The 18,583-nt window shown below is 41.9% G+C and overlaps 1 protein-coding gene across 4 annotated transcripts in view; it reads right to left on the bottom strand.

Moving 5' to 3' along the window:
• lrp8 (low density lipoprotein receptor-related protein 8, apolipoprotein e receptor) overlaps positions 1-18,583 on the bottom strand; it is a 180,504-nt gene that overhangs the window by 8,733 nt on the left and 153,188 nt on the right. For all 4 annotated transcript variants that reach the window (XM_080888024.1, XM_080888022.1, XM_080888021.1 and 1 more), the window contains 5 exons: positions 17,200-17,339; positions 10,308-10,449; positions 7,848-8,000; positions 5,308-5,685; positions 1,643-1,711 (listed from right to left, as the gene is read on the bottom strand). In XM_080888024.1, the coding sequence (XP_080744150.1) occupies positions 1,643-1,711; positions 5,308-5,685; positions 7,848-8,000; positions 10,308-10,449; positions 17,200-17,339 (882 nt within the window). The remainder of the gene's footprint in view (positions 1-1,642; positions 1,712-5,307; positions 5,686-7,847; positions 8,001-10,307; positions 10,450-17,199; positions 17,340-18,583) is intronic.

The raw sequence follows: 18,583 nt of genomic DNA, 5'->3' as shown, positions 1-18,583 counted from the left end.
AAGCGCCGTCTCTCCTCTTTCATTACCATATCAGCATAACTGCCCTGCAAGGACCTGTGTGTGTGTGTGTACAGTGCATGCTTTAGAGTTTTTGTATAATGAAAGCGCAAACACCCAAATCAGAGGTAAGTCAAGGAGGTTTGGATATGTGTGCCTGCATTCATAGATGTGTTTTCCTACGCTACAGTACGCCTGTCTAATTGCGACTTTATTAGATAGACACTTGAGATTCCTTCGTGGCTGGGTTGGAAACCCCAGCTCCTCCTTTGTTCTTCTCTAAATGCTCAATGGTTTAAAGGGAAAAAAAACAAAAAAACCCATCAGCTTTCCTCTCATTTAGAAAATTTATCTCCAATGAGCGAGTGGCAAAACAGCCTGTCTTTGGCTAAAACTGATAATCACTGCTGGGCTGCTTCCCCTTATGGAGCTGTGGGTGGGTGTGGTGCATTGCTGGGTATGAGCGGAGAGCTGGGGTGCAGAAATCCAGCCCGTGTGGACCTCCAACATTAATGTTTCAAAGCTGCTAAAAAAAAAAAGATTTGTGGTGGCAATAAATGGGAGAAGGACAAAAAAAGGATAAAGCGGAAAGGGTTAATAGTCTCCAGGGTTATTTTAATGAGCTGATATTTCAACTATAGAGACTGGAAAGAGAAAAAAAAATAGCTTTACAATCTTTTAGCGCTCCCCTGAATTATCAAACTTGTTAATATTAGGGATGAAAGAGATCTCAATTAGTGGCATATGCTGCCACTATAAGGCCATTTGCACATTCAGCTGATTTCCCAGTCACGTTGGGCATGAAAGTATGAAATATTTCCATAAAATTCGATTTTCATTTTAATCGGAGCTAATAGAGTAGATTAACTTTTCTAAGCCGGTTTGATTGAAAGAACTACAATTGCCTTTTTCTGCCTTTTAAGAGGCAGCTTGATGGTTTTCTCTTTATGTTTCATTGCCTAAACAGACAACAGCATTATGTCTGAGGTCATTAGCTTCCTGCTCCAGGCCAAAAACACAATTTCATGGCATTAATCCACTTTTCTCTCCCCTCGTCTCCCGTATAACCCACTCTTAGTCCGCTCGGTCACAGAAATAGGTCAGAACATTGGCCTGATTGATACGATCTGATCAGAGCGGTGAACACGAGCAAAATGTACTAACAGCTGGTCGTGTGATGACAAAACCTGAATTGAATTTCACATTTGCTCAAATGTCATTAATAATGACATAATGTGCATATTACAGCGACCTGGCCATTTACTGACAGAGGGGCTCACTTCCATGTAATGGCTTTTTCTAGCCATAGGCCACGAGGATGTTGCTGGATAATACCATACCTCAGTACATTTTTTCAATAGATGCAATACAATTTTATGCCTGAATCTCACTATTGAACCAGATATAATGTGTTGAATTGTTATTATTTTAATGAGAATGTTTTAGATTTAATCAGCCAGGTGGAAACGCAAACATCCTAAAACCCAGGCACACGCACACAAACACATAACCTCATACTCACACGCACTCACATTAACAACAAAACGCACGCAACATGCAGTTAAGCAGACTTGAAGGAGCGAGGAGGGAGAGGCAGGCAAGCAGAAAGCAAAGACAACACAGTGAGGGAGTCAACAGTACTCACCGATAGGAATGACTATCCCCAGAACAGCTACTGTGATGTTGTTACCTATGAGGTAGTGATCACTCGCAGCTGAGATGAACAGAAAGATGGAAGACAAGAAAAAAAGAGAATCAAACCAAGAAAAAGTTTTGCTTCAAACCCCACCAAGTGCCCTCCTAGAGAGCAAGAGAGATTTCAACACGGGAACATCAAAAGAAAGGCTGGAAAAGGATATTTGCATAATATAAGGGCAGAGAATCCATCTGATTTCAGTTTGGACTGCTGACTTTGTCTTCCCCAGCAGCATGTGTAAATGAAAAAGCCAATGAATCACACAGGGATGGCATAAAAATGCAGTGAGATGCCTTTTAATACACGAAGGAACAAATGCGTTTCCAGAAACCAATGCATCAGAATTTGTATGAATATAAGCAACGAGCACATGATCTCGCATTACTCCATTCTTTTTCTACAAGACGTTTCAAAACTGTGTCACAATGCAATGCAGAAGACATTTATTCTGGACATGCTTTGCATCCTTACTCCCCTTCAGCTCTCACCCCAACAGGTCGGCGGGGGAGCTTTTGACATTAATCTCGCTCCCAACCCTCGTATTAGCAGCAGGCTAGCTGTTAGCCAAAAGTGTGATCAGATGGCTATAATGAAGTCTGGTAAGGAAGATTAACACAAGAGAGCACAGTGCTGGCCCTGCATACTGATTGGCTCATTCGACAAAGTGACTGTTCCAGTTCTATGGCTGGCAAAAAGAGACAGATGGCATGTGATGGATGTGACAGACAATGCAGATGCAAATCATTCTTCATAAATTAAATCATATAGTGAATGAAATGCAAATAAATGCACACACGTGCGCACACACGAGAGCCACAAAAGGTGAAGCGACTTCAGACAGCGAGTTCTGAGTCAGCAGAAGCGAATTTTGGCTTTTCTTAAGTGTGAGTGACGTCCAGTGGGTCCTACAGTAAGACTCAAAAAGGCAGATTAACTGAATCTCATTAAAGAAACTGCTCTGGAAGGAGGCTGTTCTGGAAAGGGAGGGCACTGAGAAAGGGAGAAGAAGAAGAAAAGGGGACAAAAGTCTCAATTTCATGAGGGTCATTCTTACTGGAGGGATTTTAATATCAAAACGTTTACTGCCACTTATTATTTAAATATAACTGTCAGGGTTAGAATGCTATATCCAGTACAATTAACAATGATTAATAAAACAGTATATCGTAAATATACTGCTCAAAAATATACTTTAAAAACACATCAGATCAATATCTGTACTGATATGGACTGGGTAATGTGTTAGGAATGAGAAGATGCCACATCGAAATGAAAATGATCAACCCACAGACGGCTGAATTCAAAGAGACCCTGAAAATCAAAGTGAAAAATGATGCAGCATGCTATTGCTGTTTTGTGGAAATTTCATTGCAGCATCTCAAAATGGTATGTGCTTGTACACATCCCTGACCAAGATGGGGCACACTCGTAACAGGACGACGGATGGTGTCCTGGGAGATCTGAACCAGGGCTTCACTGAACTCCTGGACAGTCTGAGGTGTGACCATACAGGATCGGATGAACCAAAACATAACATCCCAGAGGTCTTTTAGTGGATTTGGAACTGCCTGCACACTTTTATCACATGAGGTCAGGCACTGTCGCACACCAGAAGGAACCCAGGAACAAGTGCACCAGTGTAGGGTCTGACATTGGCTCCAAGGATTTCATCCTGGGAGCTAATAGCAGTCAGGGTGCCATTGCCTAGCCTGTAGAGGTCTGTGCCCCCCAGACCATTACTAACCCGCCACCAAACCTGTCATGCTGACGATGTTACGGGCAGCATCATGGCTTCTACAGACTCTTTCATATCTGTCACACGTCTGTTTTTTTTGTTTTTTTCCCCAAAATCTTGAAATTAATTTTCTTTAATGTCGCTGAAAGATGTGCAAAATTACTACCGATATCAAAAGAAAACATTGGTTACCAGCTGTGTTTAATCTTTGCCCTCCCCAATCAGACTCCTGGTTCTCCCTCGCCCCACCATGCCCTCCCTCCCTCCCCCCAGCAGCGCACATGTGTAACAGCTGATGCCGGCAAACTTGACAGTGTGCACTGAGTTGAAAATTATAACACATGGCCCGTGGGTTTGGAGACTCGTCTTGTTCATGCCCCATTTTTCTCATCTGTGTCTGCTCCACCTCTCATCTGGAGCACTTGTGGTGTGCTGAGGAGGGCTGACAACTTCAGAGACCGGAAGAAACGTGCCTCTCGCCTCTTAGTAACTCTGAAGTACCGCGACCCCTAAAGTAATACAGCAGGCAACCTCTTTAATTCCCAGAAAATCACTTTCTCTCCCGCCTCTTTTTCCATCCCGTCGTTTCATATCCATGTAAATGCCGCCTTTCCTCCCAACAGTGTGTCATCTACAACTCCCATCCTCCCCGTTAAAGTGCTGGACTGTCATGTTCTTTTTCGCTCTCTGTTCACTCTTCGTTCTCTGTGGCTTTACTGTCTCACACTGCACGTTTTTGTTTTTTTCATTTAACATTCCTTCGTTTTACTCCTTGCTCCGTTTCTCATTCATTTCCCTGTCCTCCAACTCCCACTTAAAACTTTCATCATCTTTCCCTGTTTCTCTCCATCTGTACAGCTTTTTTTCATCCTCAACACCTGCTCTTTTAATTCTTTTTTTCTCTCCTCTAAATTACTTGTTAGAATGACATAAAGATATACAAGTATTACGATAAGTGTTTTAGTGTTAATCTTTCTTTTAGGGCATTTAAATAGTGCACAGGCCCATTATCTGACATAAATATATATTCATCTAAAGAGTCAGTATTAAAAAGGGAACCTTTTTCATTTTCTTAGAAACAAAAGACAAAATAAAAAGCTGCCTCGGCAGGTTGACTGTCTCAATTTAATATTGCCATGCAGTAAAAAAGCTAAGAAGACTTTCAAAACAACTGCTGAAAAATACTGATCTCACAATTTGGTGGCTTCATCAATTTTGCTGCGTGGTGCTATCAAGGATTCTCGTCCGCTTCCAAGTACAATTTAATTCTTAGCGTGGCTTTGTAAACCATTGTTACGGCTGTTAGTCTGCTGTCACTGTTTGTCTGGGCTGCAAAGTGGTATTTTTCTTGCGAGCCAGTGAAGCGTGATTGGCGCGAGAATGAAGAACACTGCCAGTTATAGAAAGAGAGCGAGCGAGAGCTAAAGAGAGAAGGGGAGAGAGGTACAGAGGGAGAGACCAAGACAGAGATAAAGACAAAGAGAGTAAGAGAGAGGCTGTCAGAAAGTGAGGATGAGTGATGAGTAGTTTTATGCGAGAATGGAGGGGACTGTCATTTCTTAGCTCTGACACTTCTGTTAAGACGCTGGTCGCGAGGGATCAACAGTAAGCAGACCGAGACATAGTGCAGGCCTGTGAAGCGTTCGGACGGGTGTGTGAGCAGATGAGAAAAGGAATAGAGGAGGAGGTCGTAGGGCCAGTAAAGCAAATGATCAGAGGGAAAAGTGGAGGGGAGGAGAAGCTAGAGAAAGGAGGGATAAAAGTATTGGTTTTTAGCTTTCTGCTGATTTAATGATGGTGGTAACAGCAGTGATGGTAGCAGAGCAGAAGAAAACACTCGCTTTACACACATCCACATTCCTGTCATCATGTCACTTACCTCTGTGGGAGAGGTTGGCATTGCTCTCTTTCTGAATGCTGTTGGGAGCCACGGCAGCCAATAAGGGGGTGTGTGTGGACGTGGACTTCTGACTAGTGCTGCTCAAACTGGTCGTCTCTGTACTGGTAGCGGCGGGAGTCCGAGGGTGCTCTGTGATTCTGCCGCTCCTGGTGGTCTGAGGAGGGGCTGGTGTTGTAGTCTTGGCTGTGGGTGGTAATGTGGTAGTAGCAGAGGTGGTGGTGGTGGTGGTGGTGGTGGTAGAGGGCGTTGTGGTCGTGGCAACGGTTGTGGGAGTTGTTGTTGTTGTGCTTGTTGTGGTGGTCGTCGTGGAAGTTGTGGTTGCGGTGGAGGCAGATGTCGTGGTTGCTCGGGGTCGAACTGCGCAACAGAAAAACAACCAGTAGGATTTGAGATTTCTCTCCAGACTGCTCAGCTGTTGCAGCCATTTCCACTTGTAAGCTCTGCATCAATATTCAGCATACAACTGCAGTCAACAGCAATGCCTCCATTGTCTTATAAGATGAGATCTATAATCTCTTCTGAGGGTTCTGGGTCTACCATGGGGTCTCCTACCAGGAGCGCGCCTGCAAAACCTCCAAAAGGAGGCATCCATGAGGCATCCAAAATAGATGCTCAGCTGGTGTGTTTGATACGCAGGAGCAGCGGCTCTACTCTAAGGTCCCTCCAGAAGTCCAAGCTCCTCAGTGTCTCATCTCTAAAGCTGAGCCCAACCACCTTATAGAGGAAATTCATTTTAGGTGCTTGTATTCATGATCTTACTCAGATTTCATGACCATAATCTCATAATTATTTATTTATAGGCTTTGAACTGAAGTCTGTAGATCTTACATCACACCACAGGTTTGGATTGAGACATAAATGGATCAGTAAATGAAAAGCTTCACGTTTCAGCTTTCAGCTGCACCACAGCAGTCCGGTATAACGCCTGTGTTACTGCTAATCAGAAGTGTGACACTTTAAAGTCCTGTACAGCACCACATAGGTACCGTGACAGGTACTGTGATATTTCTATGTACATACTGTGCTAAAGTGCATTCACACATTCATAAGTAACAAGTTGCCAGATGGATAAGTTGCACAAGCGCATAATAAGCAGAATTTAGTGCAAGCGTTGCAGTCAGTTGTTGCAAACATCATATCACATCACAAGAAATGATCTGAGAAAACACTACGTTGTTAAAGCAGATGTACTACACCAGTACGTTTGGTTCATAGTGTACTACATGTACTAAAAGAAGTATTCAAGTCAGGGATTTTAGCTGAAGCTAAATTACACCACATGTCACCCCAGGCTCTTCCTCTGATCACTGTTTTTTTTTTTTTTTGGTGTATCAGATTTACACAAATCCCAGTGCACACACTGCTGCTGATATAACATTCGGGTTTGTGTTTTCTAAACATTATTTTTAATATAAGTGATATGCGTTTCTTTGTGGTTGTAAAACTGAAATTTTGATCCAATACAGTCACAATTAAACCAGTGAGTTTTTCCACCAGAAATGTTTGTGTTACAGTAAGAATCCAAAAAGCTTTGGTACAAATGCACTCACTGCCCCTGCACCTACTCCCAGCCTCTCTCACAGGGATTCTTTGAAATATTGCCTCAATACATCTTCATCGTCTCTTTCCCCCCGTTTCTCTGTGTCAGCTCCTCCTAGCTCACCTATATAGACATTAGGTGTAGGTCTAGTAAAAATAGCAACGTTACAAATGTAGTGACTCTATAAGGGCAGGGGGACAAGCTGACTGATGAAATAAGGTCAGCGAGGTAGGTTAGAAGTGCAGGGAAGAGTCCCTGACCTAGTTCCCAAGATAGTTTTACACAACACTTAAGGTTCAGATTCTCTGAAGGATCCAGGGCACTTTTAGCTTTGTAAACATTGTACTGTTAAATTGCAGACATTGAAAAATACTGTATTTGGAGTATCCAAAGTATTATGACTTAAAACAAATAGAAACAGTATAAATAGAAACGCTTTATATTTAGAATTTTAAATATTTGTGCTTAAATATGACCTAAAAGATGATCAGACTTTAACACTAGTCACACAGACGAACATAACTCAAATAAATAAATGAGACAAAAATATTCTTGGTAATTTAATCCAGTATTACACGGCTTGCATGTTTGTGGGTTTATTCAAATGAACTTCAGGTCTTTCCAAAATATTTCTGTCAGGTTAAGTTTGACTTAGAAACAAGCTCATTCCAAATAATTTTACTTATACATAGAATGACTTGTGTGCTTCGTTCTTGCAGCCTTGCTGTGCACCACTGCTGTTCTATGTTGTACTGATGGAGTAGCTGAGAAGTTAGCCTGGATTCTTTGTGCTTGTAAAAGAATTTAGGAACCGGAGAAAATTCAGGCCTTACTATTGGACTGATCACTGTTAGCCAACGACCCCTGAGAATGGCAACAATGCTCCTGAATTTCACTGTGATCCTAGCAGCGTGAATCTCATGTGACATTTATCCACACGAATCATTCATTCAGGTGTGCCTGTGGAATGTAGACTTACTGATCGCGCAGCGTCTCATGTCTGGTCCTAGCTCCATGCCGTCAGGACAGGCGCAGGTGTACTTGGGGGAGTGGTCTGTGATCTGAGGCGCCTTCAGGCAGAGGTACTCGCAGCCACCATTAGGCAGTGTGCCCATATTACAGGTATCAGGACCTTTGGGAACACAGGCAGAAATGTAAAAATATTAAAAAAGACTTTTGGCAACACATTTATCTCTTGGAAAACAATAAAACCCCAAATGTTTTATTAACGAGCTGTACTGGAAAAGGAAAAAAAAACTTGCACAAAGCCCAAATCTCAACAGCCCAAATTTTATTCAAATTAGAACAAAGAAAATATATCAAAGGTTTAAAATTACAGAATGTACAATTGTAACAAAAAAATAAGGCCACTTTGAATTTGATGGCAATAACTAGTCTTAAAAAAAGTTGGGACACGGGTAAGAAAAGGCTGCAAAAGTAAGTGCTAATGAAAAAGAACCAGCTGGAGAAACATTTTGCAACTAATTATGTTAACTGGAAACATGTCAGTAACACGACTGGGGATAATCATGTTATATTATATCATCTCGCAGATGCTGAGGTTCATCAATCTGCAGAAAAAAACACATGAAAAACTGGATGAACCTAAGAAAAAGAAAAACCAGCATCAAATTTGACACGTAGGCGCCGGTATCTCATCAGTAAAAAGTTTCTGCTGCCATCAAACTATTAACTAGTTTGATGCTAGATTTAGGAATCTAATCTTTATTCCACACACTTCCTCTTGCTGACTTTAGAGATGCGTAGGTGAATGCAGGAGAGTCTCAACTGCTTTTAATCTCTGTAACCCAAATAAAAAATTTACATGTAGTTTCTTAAGCACAGTTGCAGACTCATGGAAAAACACTGCAGTTTTGTGTCATGTGGGGAAGCGCGAGAATTAGGTCAGGTCGCAATCTTTCCTGATTTCTTATGTAGCTTTGGAGAGCAGCACGCCATCAGCTGTCAGGAAAAACAGCAATATCACTTGCTACACAGAGTGAGATTTTAATAAGCTGGGAATACATTTATACTTGATGTACAGTATCTCAGCATAATGACTATGTAATGAGAACAGCTGTCTAAGTTCTCAAAGCTCCAAATGTGGTAAAAGGTTTGGGAAGGAGTCATCAAACTGGGGAGGATGGGAAAAAAAGGTTAAGGAAGAGTGTAGGAAGGAAAGACGAAAACAGAGGAGGAGAGAGAGGGAGGCAAGAGAAAAGTGAATGAAAATGATGAGGATGAGGATGAAGAAGGAAAAAAGAAGGACCAAGATGATAACAACAACAAAATTATGTTGGTTTTAAGCCATAAAAGCGTCACTTTCTCCTCCTGCGCTGCCTCTCTTTGGTCTCCAACTAAGAAGAGTGAACCTAGGCTTCAAAGACCCACTGAGCGCACAAAAAATTAATAATAAAACAGACACAACTTGGGAAGGATCGGACGAAAGCCTCTTTTAAGGAAGTGTGTCGATAAACATGAAAGACATCTGAGCGTCTCGCAATATGTGGAGACGCACAGTACTGTACCAAACCACACTTACAGATAATATTCCTCACTGGGGTTTTCCTTAGGTGCAGTACACTAACAAATAAGAAATGATACAAAAATGCAAGAGAAACAAAGATAAATCGGTAAAAGACAGGGCAGAGAGGAGTCTGAACTCACCAAGCGTTGCAGTCGAGGTCACATTTTATCAAATACTTTGCTTATCAATGCTACTCGTGTGCTTGGGGGGGCTACTCGGTGCACCTTCACTTAGCCTTGCAGTGTTTTGTCTTGCTTTTGTTGGCATTTGGGAGAAAACATTTTCCAATTCTGTGATTTCTTTTTTTGACCAGGACTCTTGATTTATTAATGAGGGAATGCAATTAGCTGCCTGCTGGCGCACAGACAAGATTGCTTCTGAGCGCTCAGTGAGTGAGGAGAGAAAACAAAGCATGAAAACACTCGCACAAACACATTTCTGGCACGCAGTGTCAAACACACCCAGGTATTCACAAGCAGAGGTGTTGACAGGCACACACGCGTGCGTGCAGTCACACACATCGAGAGTGCAAAAAAAAAAAAAAAAAGACAAACACATCGTTTTGACGTGCCCGTCACATCCACCGGTTTAATCACACTCATCAGATTATCTGTTTATTGTTTCAGACCGTTTCACTAAGTGGATCCTCGTGTCTATGTGCTGATAATGCAATGCTTTGTACTCAGGAAGGAGGTTAGATTTTGTGTATCCTGTGTGCACATATGCCCCAAAATCCTGCTCATTATACCGAACAAGATCCTGCACGCTTACGAGTGGCAAACAGCACCTAGACAGAGACTGGGCAGTATGACAGACTGAAAACGAAACGGACATTTTGACTTATTTGAGGTCATCTGGGACAGCCCCACTTAGATCACCTGTGCTAAGCTTCTATGCGTTTCTTCTTCTTACCCTTGGGCTGCCTCTGTTCATGAAACACCACCAGGTCCAGGGGGTTGTTAAGGTCCTCTGCGACCTTGGCCACATCGTGTCCCGTCAGTCGGTTGGCGCTGTATATCGCTTCATCTTCCAAGTCTGTCCAATACACGCGATCCTGGGTTAAAATAAAGCAAAGTCAGCTTGAGAAATACACAAATAAATAAAAAGCCCTAAACCAGCCTTGATGATTAACGATCAACCTATTAAAAAAAAAAGAAGAATAAATGAAAGATATCTCAGCTAATGCCACAGATAATGTTATAAAGCCACATGCATGTTGCAGATCCAGAACTGCTTGCGCTGTACCACTTGAGATCGGACACTTTCCTAATCAAATGGCAGTGATGACGAGATATATTTCATATTTCAGTAACAGAACACTTACAAAAATGTTTTCTCTAAAGAGGGCGTCATTCTAGGGTTTTATAAAGCTGTTGTTGCTTATCATTTTCAGAGTCCAGTGATTCTGTAATTCAGAACCGTGAGACCTCAAGTATGGAGCAAACATGCTGCAAATGAGCATAATCTGCATACAACTTTAGAATAAATGGCTTTTCATAAACACCATTTGTCTCTGCTTAGAAGCTGTGCACTGATATTCATTGTAGTCACCGTTCATTTAAAAAAAAAAAAAAAAAGGAAGAAAAAAAGCCAGTCTGCTGCAAAGAAATGTCCTCATCCCAACAATGGCTATTTGATTAAATTTACGATTACATTTGAGGATGTGTTGTGGTTTACTTGAATAGAGAGGTGTTTTATATCCAAGGTAACTGGTTAATTTTTCAAAAATGCAATAACCCCCCCCCCAAAACATGCCATTTAGCCCCCACTCTAACATCTTTACCCTCCAGCACTCCAGGTATTTAAAATTATAGCCAGTCTCTCTCTTCTCTGGTAAAAATAATCAGCCCCAAATAAACTTAAAAACAGAGTCACATTACTCCAATTTGCCAGAGAAGAAAGCCCAGGTGGCACTCTTTGCTAATTTCTATTTTTAACCACCCTAATTATAACAGCTACTTAACAAATACAAGGACACAGAGGAGGCGTGGCATCTCTTGGAGACGGTTTAGTTAAAATAAGCCACCTACTCTGTGCTCGGTGGGTGAAAAGGGGAGCAGTGTTTACTTAAAAAACAACAACAAAAAACAGTAAAAACACAGTTTTAAGTCTGTAAGGAAGTTGCATGCTTGATAAGAAAAAAACAGCCCCGGTGTTTTATTGGAAAAACGTCTGTACCTTTGACTCTCTGTTTAAGCTTTGTGCCAAAGCAGAAGGTAGTGACTGCTTTGGCGGAGCGTACGGTGTCTTTGTAGTCCTAGCTCAGCTTCCTTCTCAATTTCCCTTCCGCTCTTTCACACCTGCTCATTATTCTCTTTAATGATACTACACGATATAACCGCACAAGTGCTCATGGCACTTGGTTTCCACAGCAACCCCAGACGGCTTTGTCTTTGCAAGCACACATCAATTAAGAAAAAACAGAAAAATGCAGCAAATGACTGCACGAGAAAACACAGACAGGCTGATATCATGGAAAGCTCGATAAAACAATGAAGAGACGATTTAGGAGGTGAGTGTGAGACGGAGAGACCAATCAGGAAGAGTGTCTGCAGGTTTTTTCGTCGTTACAGGGAGGATGTATTTTTATCATCTTTTTAAAGGCAAAGACCTGCAAGACTTGTATGGTGTGCGGGTATGTGTGTGTCCGTGTGTGTCCGTGTGTGGGGCTTAGTCACAGCAGCCATCCATGCTTTTTGTGCCGTATTATCAGTGGACTTGACCTCTCTCTCACCTTCCCCCCCCATCTTTCAGTGAGCTCTCTATCACTCAATCTCTCCCTCACTTAGGTTCTGATAACCTTTACTCATATGACAGTAGTTCTGAAACAATGAAAGACAAATATCAGCCACGCTGATAAAACACTACTCAAATCTATTATTCCATCTCTTCTTTTTGCTTCTCTCGCTCTCTGTCTTGATTTCCACCTCAGCAGTCAGTCTCTGACATTGTTTTCCCCTTTTTACTTTCTCCACTGTCAATCTTTCCGCGCGCCGCTTGTGACCTTGAAGCTTCAAACAGCAGCACAAAACCTGAGAAGGGCAGTGCTCTTCAATTGTAGGATCAAGGTACATCTTTTATGTTTTGAAGGATAGGCCAGAAGTTATACACAAAGCGCACGCAGACTTGCTCCCATGAACACATGGCGCCACGTCACATCAGATGGAGCTGCAACTCGGGGGGAGTGAGAGCACGTCTAAATTTATATGGAGCCATTTTTGAGTCGAGGGAAAGCAGCCCTTTATGATTTTGCTGCGATTCTATCCCAGAAGAATATGCGTCGGGGCTGTCTGACACATCTGTCTGATGAGCTTCAGGTGCCTACTGGATACCTGGATGTTATGCATGAAAACTACAAATGAAAGCTCAAACAAAGCCAACCCACTCGCCTGTTGAGGATTTGATTTGATTTTTTTTTTATGGGTTTGATCTGCATTCTTTGGCATAATTAGCCAAGTTCTGAAAAAATAATGTGGGGGCTTTTTCGGTAAATCATTTAATCTCCAATAAGCTGCAAAAGAGAATTTTTTCTCATGTGCACGTTACAACGTGTCTCTAGTTATGTGAGCTGACTAGTTTTCTTATTTGGGCTGTAGATGTGGACAGAGAGGGCCTGACGGACGTCTTTGTCAGGTTTTTAGAAAATAAAGCTTTGATCACATGTCATTTGACTGCCCCTGTTTTCACATAGAGCCTTTAAAATTTAAATCTTTACATATTACTCCAGTTTTTATTTCTTTCAACCACTACTTCTCTTCTCAATCCCATCCCACCTTCTCTTCTATCTCCTTCCTGTCAAGAGCTGAAAAAGAGACAACATTACTCTCTGCAAGCTTCTGCGATCTACATCTCCTCGGGGCTTGGCATGTAGGCAGGCGGTCGGCACTAACTGGTAGAGTTTACATGCGTGTGTCTGTTCAGGATTTGATACAGAGGCCCCGCATCTTTCTCTGCAGTGCTGAGAAAACCCGTTCACTCATCAGCATCAAAACGAAGTCTGCAGATGACACACTCGAGTGTAATGACTTGTAGCGTTCACTGTATCGCTCAGGAATATGAGGAGCTGGAATAAACCGTACGCCGCACATGAGTTGACAACTCATATCTCACATGCTCAGAAGAGCAGCTATATGGATGTGCATGTGAAAGAAATGGATGCTTAAGAGCTGTGGGCTTGTGGTTTTTGTTATGCTTGTGCATAATCAAATGTGGCTAAATGTCAGAAACATTTTCTCTGCATGCGAGAAAACATGTGAGGATGACTGATTTGGGGTTACACAGTCCCCACAACAATTCCCGCTCACAATAAGTTTCTACAGTTTTCACAAAGTTTTACATGTGATCCCCCAGGTCTTATTATTGTGGATTTGTCTTAACTGAAACTTACCGAACAGTGTATGAGCTAAATGTGAACATTTTACAGTTACTTTGTTTTTAACTAAAGAATAGGAAGAGTTAAACTAACGTTTGCTTAATTTATACTATTTAAGAATCAGCTGCAACACAAGTAAGTGCACTCTTTGTTAGCATGGCTCCAATATTTGATTCACCAGTCCACTTTCTTCCACTCAGGGACAGACACTATGGGCAGAGAACCATTCGTGCTCACATTCACACCTACAACCAATTAAAATCACCAACCCCATACATGACTGTGAACTGTGGGAGGAAGCTGGAGTATGTGGAGGGAATCGACACAGCCACAGGTAGATCGTGCAAATTCCACACAGAAAGGCCTCAGCCTAGATTTAAACCCAAGACCAACTAAAGCGAGGCGACAGTCCTACCACAGCAACACCGTGCAACTCGTGCATGCTGTAATATTTTTTACTCTCTCTTCTTTTACGTTTAATAAAACTCAAACTTCCTGGGCATGGATGACACCAGTTTTAAATATTTTGCATGAGTGACTCTGTGGAAATGTGTTCTGCCATTCTCGACACAGATGATTCTTTGCAGGTGCTCTTTGCTGGAGGTGTTGTTTTTCTTGCTCCACAGTCCACCTTAAAATACTCCAACTGTTCTGCTGAATTTGAGGCAGGACACACAGGCCACAGCTTTCACTTTTTTCATTCTATAAAAACTTGTGTTTGAAATTGCTATGTTTCGGCTGGAGAAAATGTTGTCCCTGCAAAGCATCTTCACACTAGGAGTCTGTTCATTCAGTGTAAACTTGGGTATAGACTTGCCTTTGCTATCCATCTACAAATGGCTACAAATGGTAGATTCATTTTAAAGAGAGCGACTTAACATCAACCAAAAATACAGAAAAAACACATCACATAAAAGTTCTAAACTGATTAGTATGTAATTGAGTATTTGATCCCCAAGCAAAACATGACTTAGTTCCTGTCTTGTTGTTTCATGGAGTTGGTTTGCACACATCTCAGGAGGGATTTTGGCCAGAAACTCTCTAAAGTCTTTAGGCTTCTTGGGAACTTTTCTATAGGACTTTATTCTGTCTCTCTCCATTAAAATGAATTATATCAGTGCATATCAGTACACTGCACTCCATATTTTCTGCACTGTGCAGTAAGTGTGCTTGTCCTGGTCAGGTCTATGCTGCAGGCTTACCTTGTATCACATCTGCAGGACGGGCACTGTGCCTTCTGTTATTGGGAGTATGCCCCATCCTGTCCCTCCTTACTGATGCTGCAAGCGTGTTTCTGTTTCTGTTCAGTAGCCTAGAACAGTAGCTCTTTTATCCTATCCTATCTTTATGAAGTATCACAGCTGGTGCCTTACTTGTTAGAGCATTTCCTTAAAGCCAGAATGATCAAAAACGTTCAGTGTTTTAGTTCAAAATTTGAACGATGCAATTCTAAAAGTAACAAACTTCCCATTATCGGTCTGTAGGCACCGTGACATCCTCTTGTGCTGCTAAAGGTTTTTAATTTGGTCTATATCATAACCAGAGCAGAAGAAAGACCAGAAGAGCCGAGAGCTATTAATCTCCTGGGGTGAACTTTCACTGCTGCTCGAAACATCGGTTTTCTTTCTCTCTTTTGCACGCAAACACACAGACGCGCACACACTCACGCGCTCTCAGCTGGGCATGATGGATGTCCCTTCTTCCCTTTGCTTTCCCATCATCACACACAGTGTGTGCAGCAAAGAGGGGAATGGAGCAAACACTACTTACTGATCACATTTTCACCTACCACTTTCCCCACCTTCATCCTTGCTCTCTCCTCCCTCCTCCAGTTGTTTTCCACCTTCCACACCATCATCTATGCTTGATGGGCCCTAACGTACCGATTCACTCCCACCTCAATAAATACACCCAAATTAGTTTTATTGATTGATGCACTCTATTGTGACTCTACACTCGTCAGCAAACAAACAACAATTCCTTCTCTGGATTTATCCTGCTTCTATACTTCTATAACATCTCCATTTCTTTTCAGTCAGTCAGCCATGTCCCTGCACTGACTCATCTCTCCCCCTCTAGTTCTCGCACGTCTTTTACCGCTAGTACACTTTGAAAATGTGTGTCAGTCCTCCATTTATGACGATGAACAAGCATAGTAATAAATGGCATCAAAACAGTATACTTAAAAACCCACTGCTAAAATTTTGCTCACTGCAAGTCTAGAAATACGCAACCATGTTGGGAATCAACAGACAAGATATGATTGTCACTTACAAGGCAGCGATAACTGATCTGAGACCCCTTTGGTGTGTGTGTGTGTGTGTGTGTGTTTACATTTATTTTGGGAGTGAAATAAGAACTTCTGGATCTTGTTTACCTTCCAGGTAAAGCCTCCCACTAACTCTATTAGGAAATAAAGAAAAAGCGTGCTGTGTATGTCCATATATACTTAAAAAGAGTTCTGCATTCTTCACATTTATTTAAGAAACTTTAAGCAAACTGATTTCAAATTAAACCCAACCCTAAACCAAAATTATATAAGACATACACTGAGAAATTTAATCTAACCAAGGACATTAACCAAGACAGAAACCCTACGCATGAACATATTTTACTGTCAGCTAAGAACAGGAAACTGAGGCTACAGCGTACACAGGCTCACCAAAACTGGACAACACAAGATTAGGATAATGATCCCCGATCTGATGAGTCTTAGTTTCTGCTGCTACATTCGGATTGTAAAGTCAGAATTTGGCATAAATAAAATGAAAGCAAGAATCCATCCCGCCTTATATCAACAGTTCAGTCTGGTGGTGATGAAATAGTGCAGGGGAAAGTTCTTGGCATTCTTTGGTCCCTACCCTCTACTAACTTATGAGTATTGTTGGTGACCATATCCATCCCTTTACGACCACAGTGTACTCATCTTCTGATGGCTGCTTCCAGCAGCATAATTCTCCATACCATGCCACTCAAATAATCTCAAACTGGTTTCTTGAAAATGACATGGAGTTCGCCATACAAAAATGGCTTCCACGGTCACCAGACCAAAAAAGGACCTTTGGGATGTGGTAGCACAAAAGATTCACATCTAACTGTTTGATGCCTTCATGCCAATATGGACCAAAATCGTAGGAATGTTTCCAGCTCCAACCCTTAGTGGCAAGGTGTACCTAATAAACTGTTCAGCATATGTTTCAATAGGTATACAGCTAGAGCAGAAACTATATCCCTGTATGATGATATAGTCTAATGATGAATTATTACATTAGCATAAACTAAAATTTGCCCAAAAGGTTGGAAACGAAACAAAACACTGCACACTTTCAAAAATGCATATTACAGAAACAGCTGTATGCACCAGACCAGAGCTCTGGCATTACCGCCTGGTCTGATTCTTTGCATTTGAATCTCAATTCTCAACTGCTGTACCTCAAAGACAGTGAGGGCAAAGGGATGGCCCAGGTGGTGATGCGAGGAGAGCAGCACTTTGCGGTTGTCACCATTGAAATCCACGCTGGACAGCAGGTGCAGCTTGGAGTCCACCCAGTAAAGTCGTCTGTTGGACAAGTCTGAGAACATGCAGGGAAGGGGGGAGAGCGAGAGAGAACAAAATCAAGAGGGGGTAGGGGAGAAGGTGAATGGAGAGAGAGAGAGGTCACTCAGAGTGAAACGGCCCAGGGTGAGGGGTATATGGATGTAATGGCCCAGTAGCTACACAATCAATCTTCTTTGACATGACGACCTCAGCCCCGTACTAAGAAAACACAGATGTGATTGTAATATTGCCGCTTGACTTCTTTGCTGGAGAAAATATATATGCCCTTGAACAGATTCATTAGTCTTGCTGGACCTATTTTAAAGACAAACTTTGCTGTTTCGCAAATCTCAAATAACTCCACATTTCAGCCACTGCTATATTATTTATATTAGGCCCAAATCATTGTTGTGTCCTTGCTATGAGCGGCAAAGTGTTGTGGTGTTTACTTTGAAATCGAAACACCACATTGAATTTCAACAGCAAAGGAAATAATCCCTGTATTACTCTTTTTTTCACCAGACTCTAAGATTATGCTTTTAAGAAAAACATTTAAAAAACAGAAAGCAAGAATTTAATTAGTAATTAATAAAGAATTAAGCTTTTGTGTGCAATAAGCAATTCGAAATTGGTAAAACACTGGAAGTATATGAAAAAAAAGCATCCAATAAAAGCACCAAAGTAAACTGAAGGGGGAAGAGAATTAACACGATTCTCGGTCCCCATTCACCTCTCCTGACTCAATCACCTGCACTGTTCGGTGGTCTCTATGAAATCAATGACCAGGGGAACACAATTCACCCTTTCTCTCCCACAGCCGCCTGGCGCCAAACCTCTCATTCGCCTTATTCCAAAAAATAATTTGTTTTCATACAGATGCGGCGACACCTCAATTCCACAGAGTGTGGCGACTGTGTGCTTCTATTTCTCCTCAGGCAAGGGCAGCTGAGAGGAATTGGCTGGTGCTTCGGAGGGAGTTGAAAGGGATGAGGGGAGGTATCGACAGCACAGAGCGTCTGGCTTATTAATTCGGAGCCTCATACTCACTGGCTTGATTGATGAGAGCCAGACACAAACTGAGGTATATAACAATAAGAGCTACTTGGGTTTCAGCACCCATAGACTATTTTCTTCTCTCAACTTGTGCTGTTTGTCTCTCTCTGGCTTTCCTCCATGTGTTGTTTTTTTTCTTTGTGTTGAATTCACTCGAGACACTTTTTTCTCTCTCTCTCTAAAAGCAATGTCAGCATAATAACCTTTTTTTTTATTTTTTTTTAA

The sequence above is a fragment of the Rhamphochromis sp. 'chilingali' genome (genome assembly GCF_963969265.1).
Source record: "Rhamphochromis sp. 'chilingali' genome assembly, chromosome: 7".
Taxonomy (NCBI): domain Eukaryota; kingdom Metazoa; phylum Chordata; class Actinopteri; order Cichliformes; family Cichlidae; genus Rhamphochromis; species Rhamphochromis sp. 'chilingali'.
Note: the sequence above shows the minus strand (reverse complement) of the source record. Positions and strands in the feature narration are given on the sequence as shown.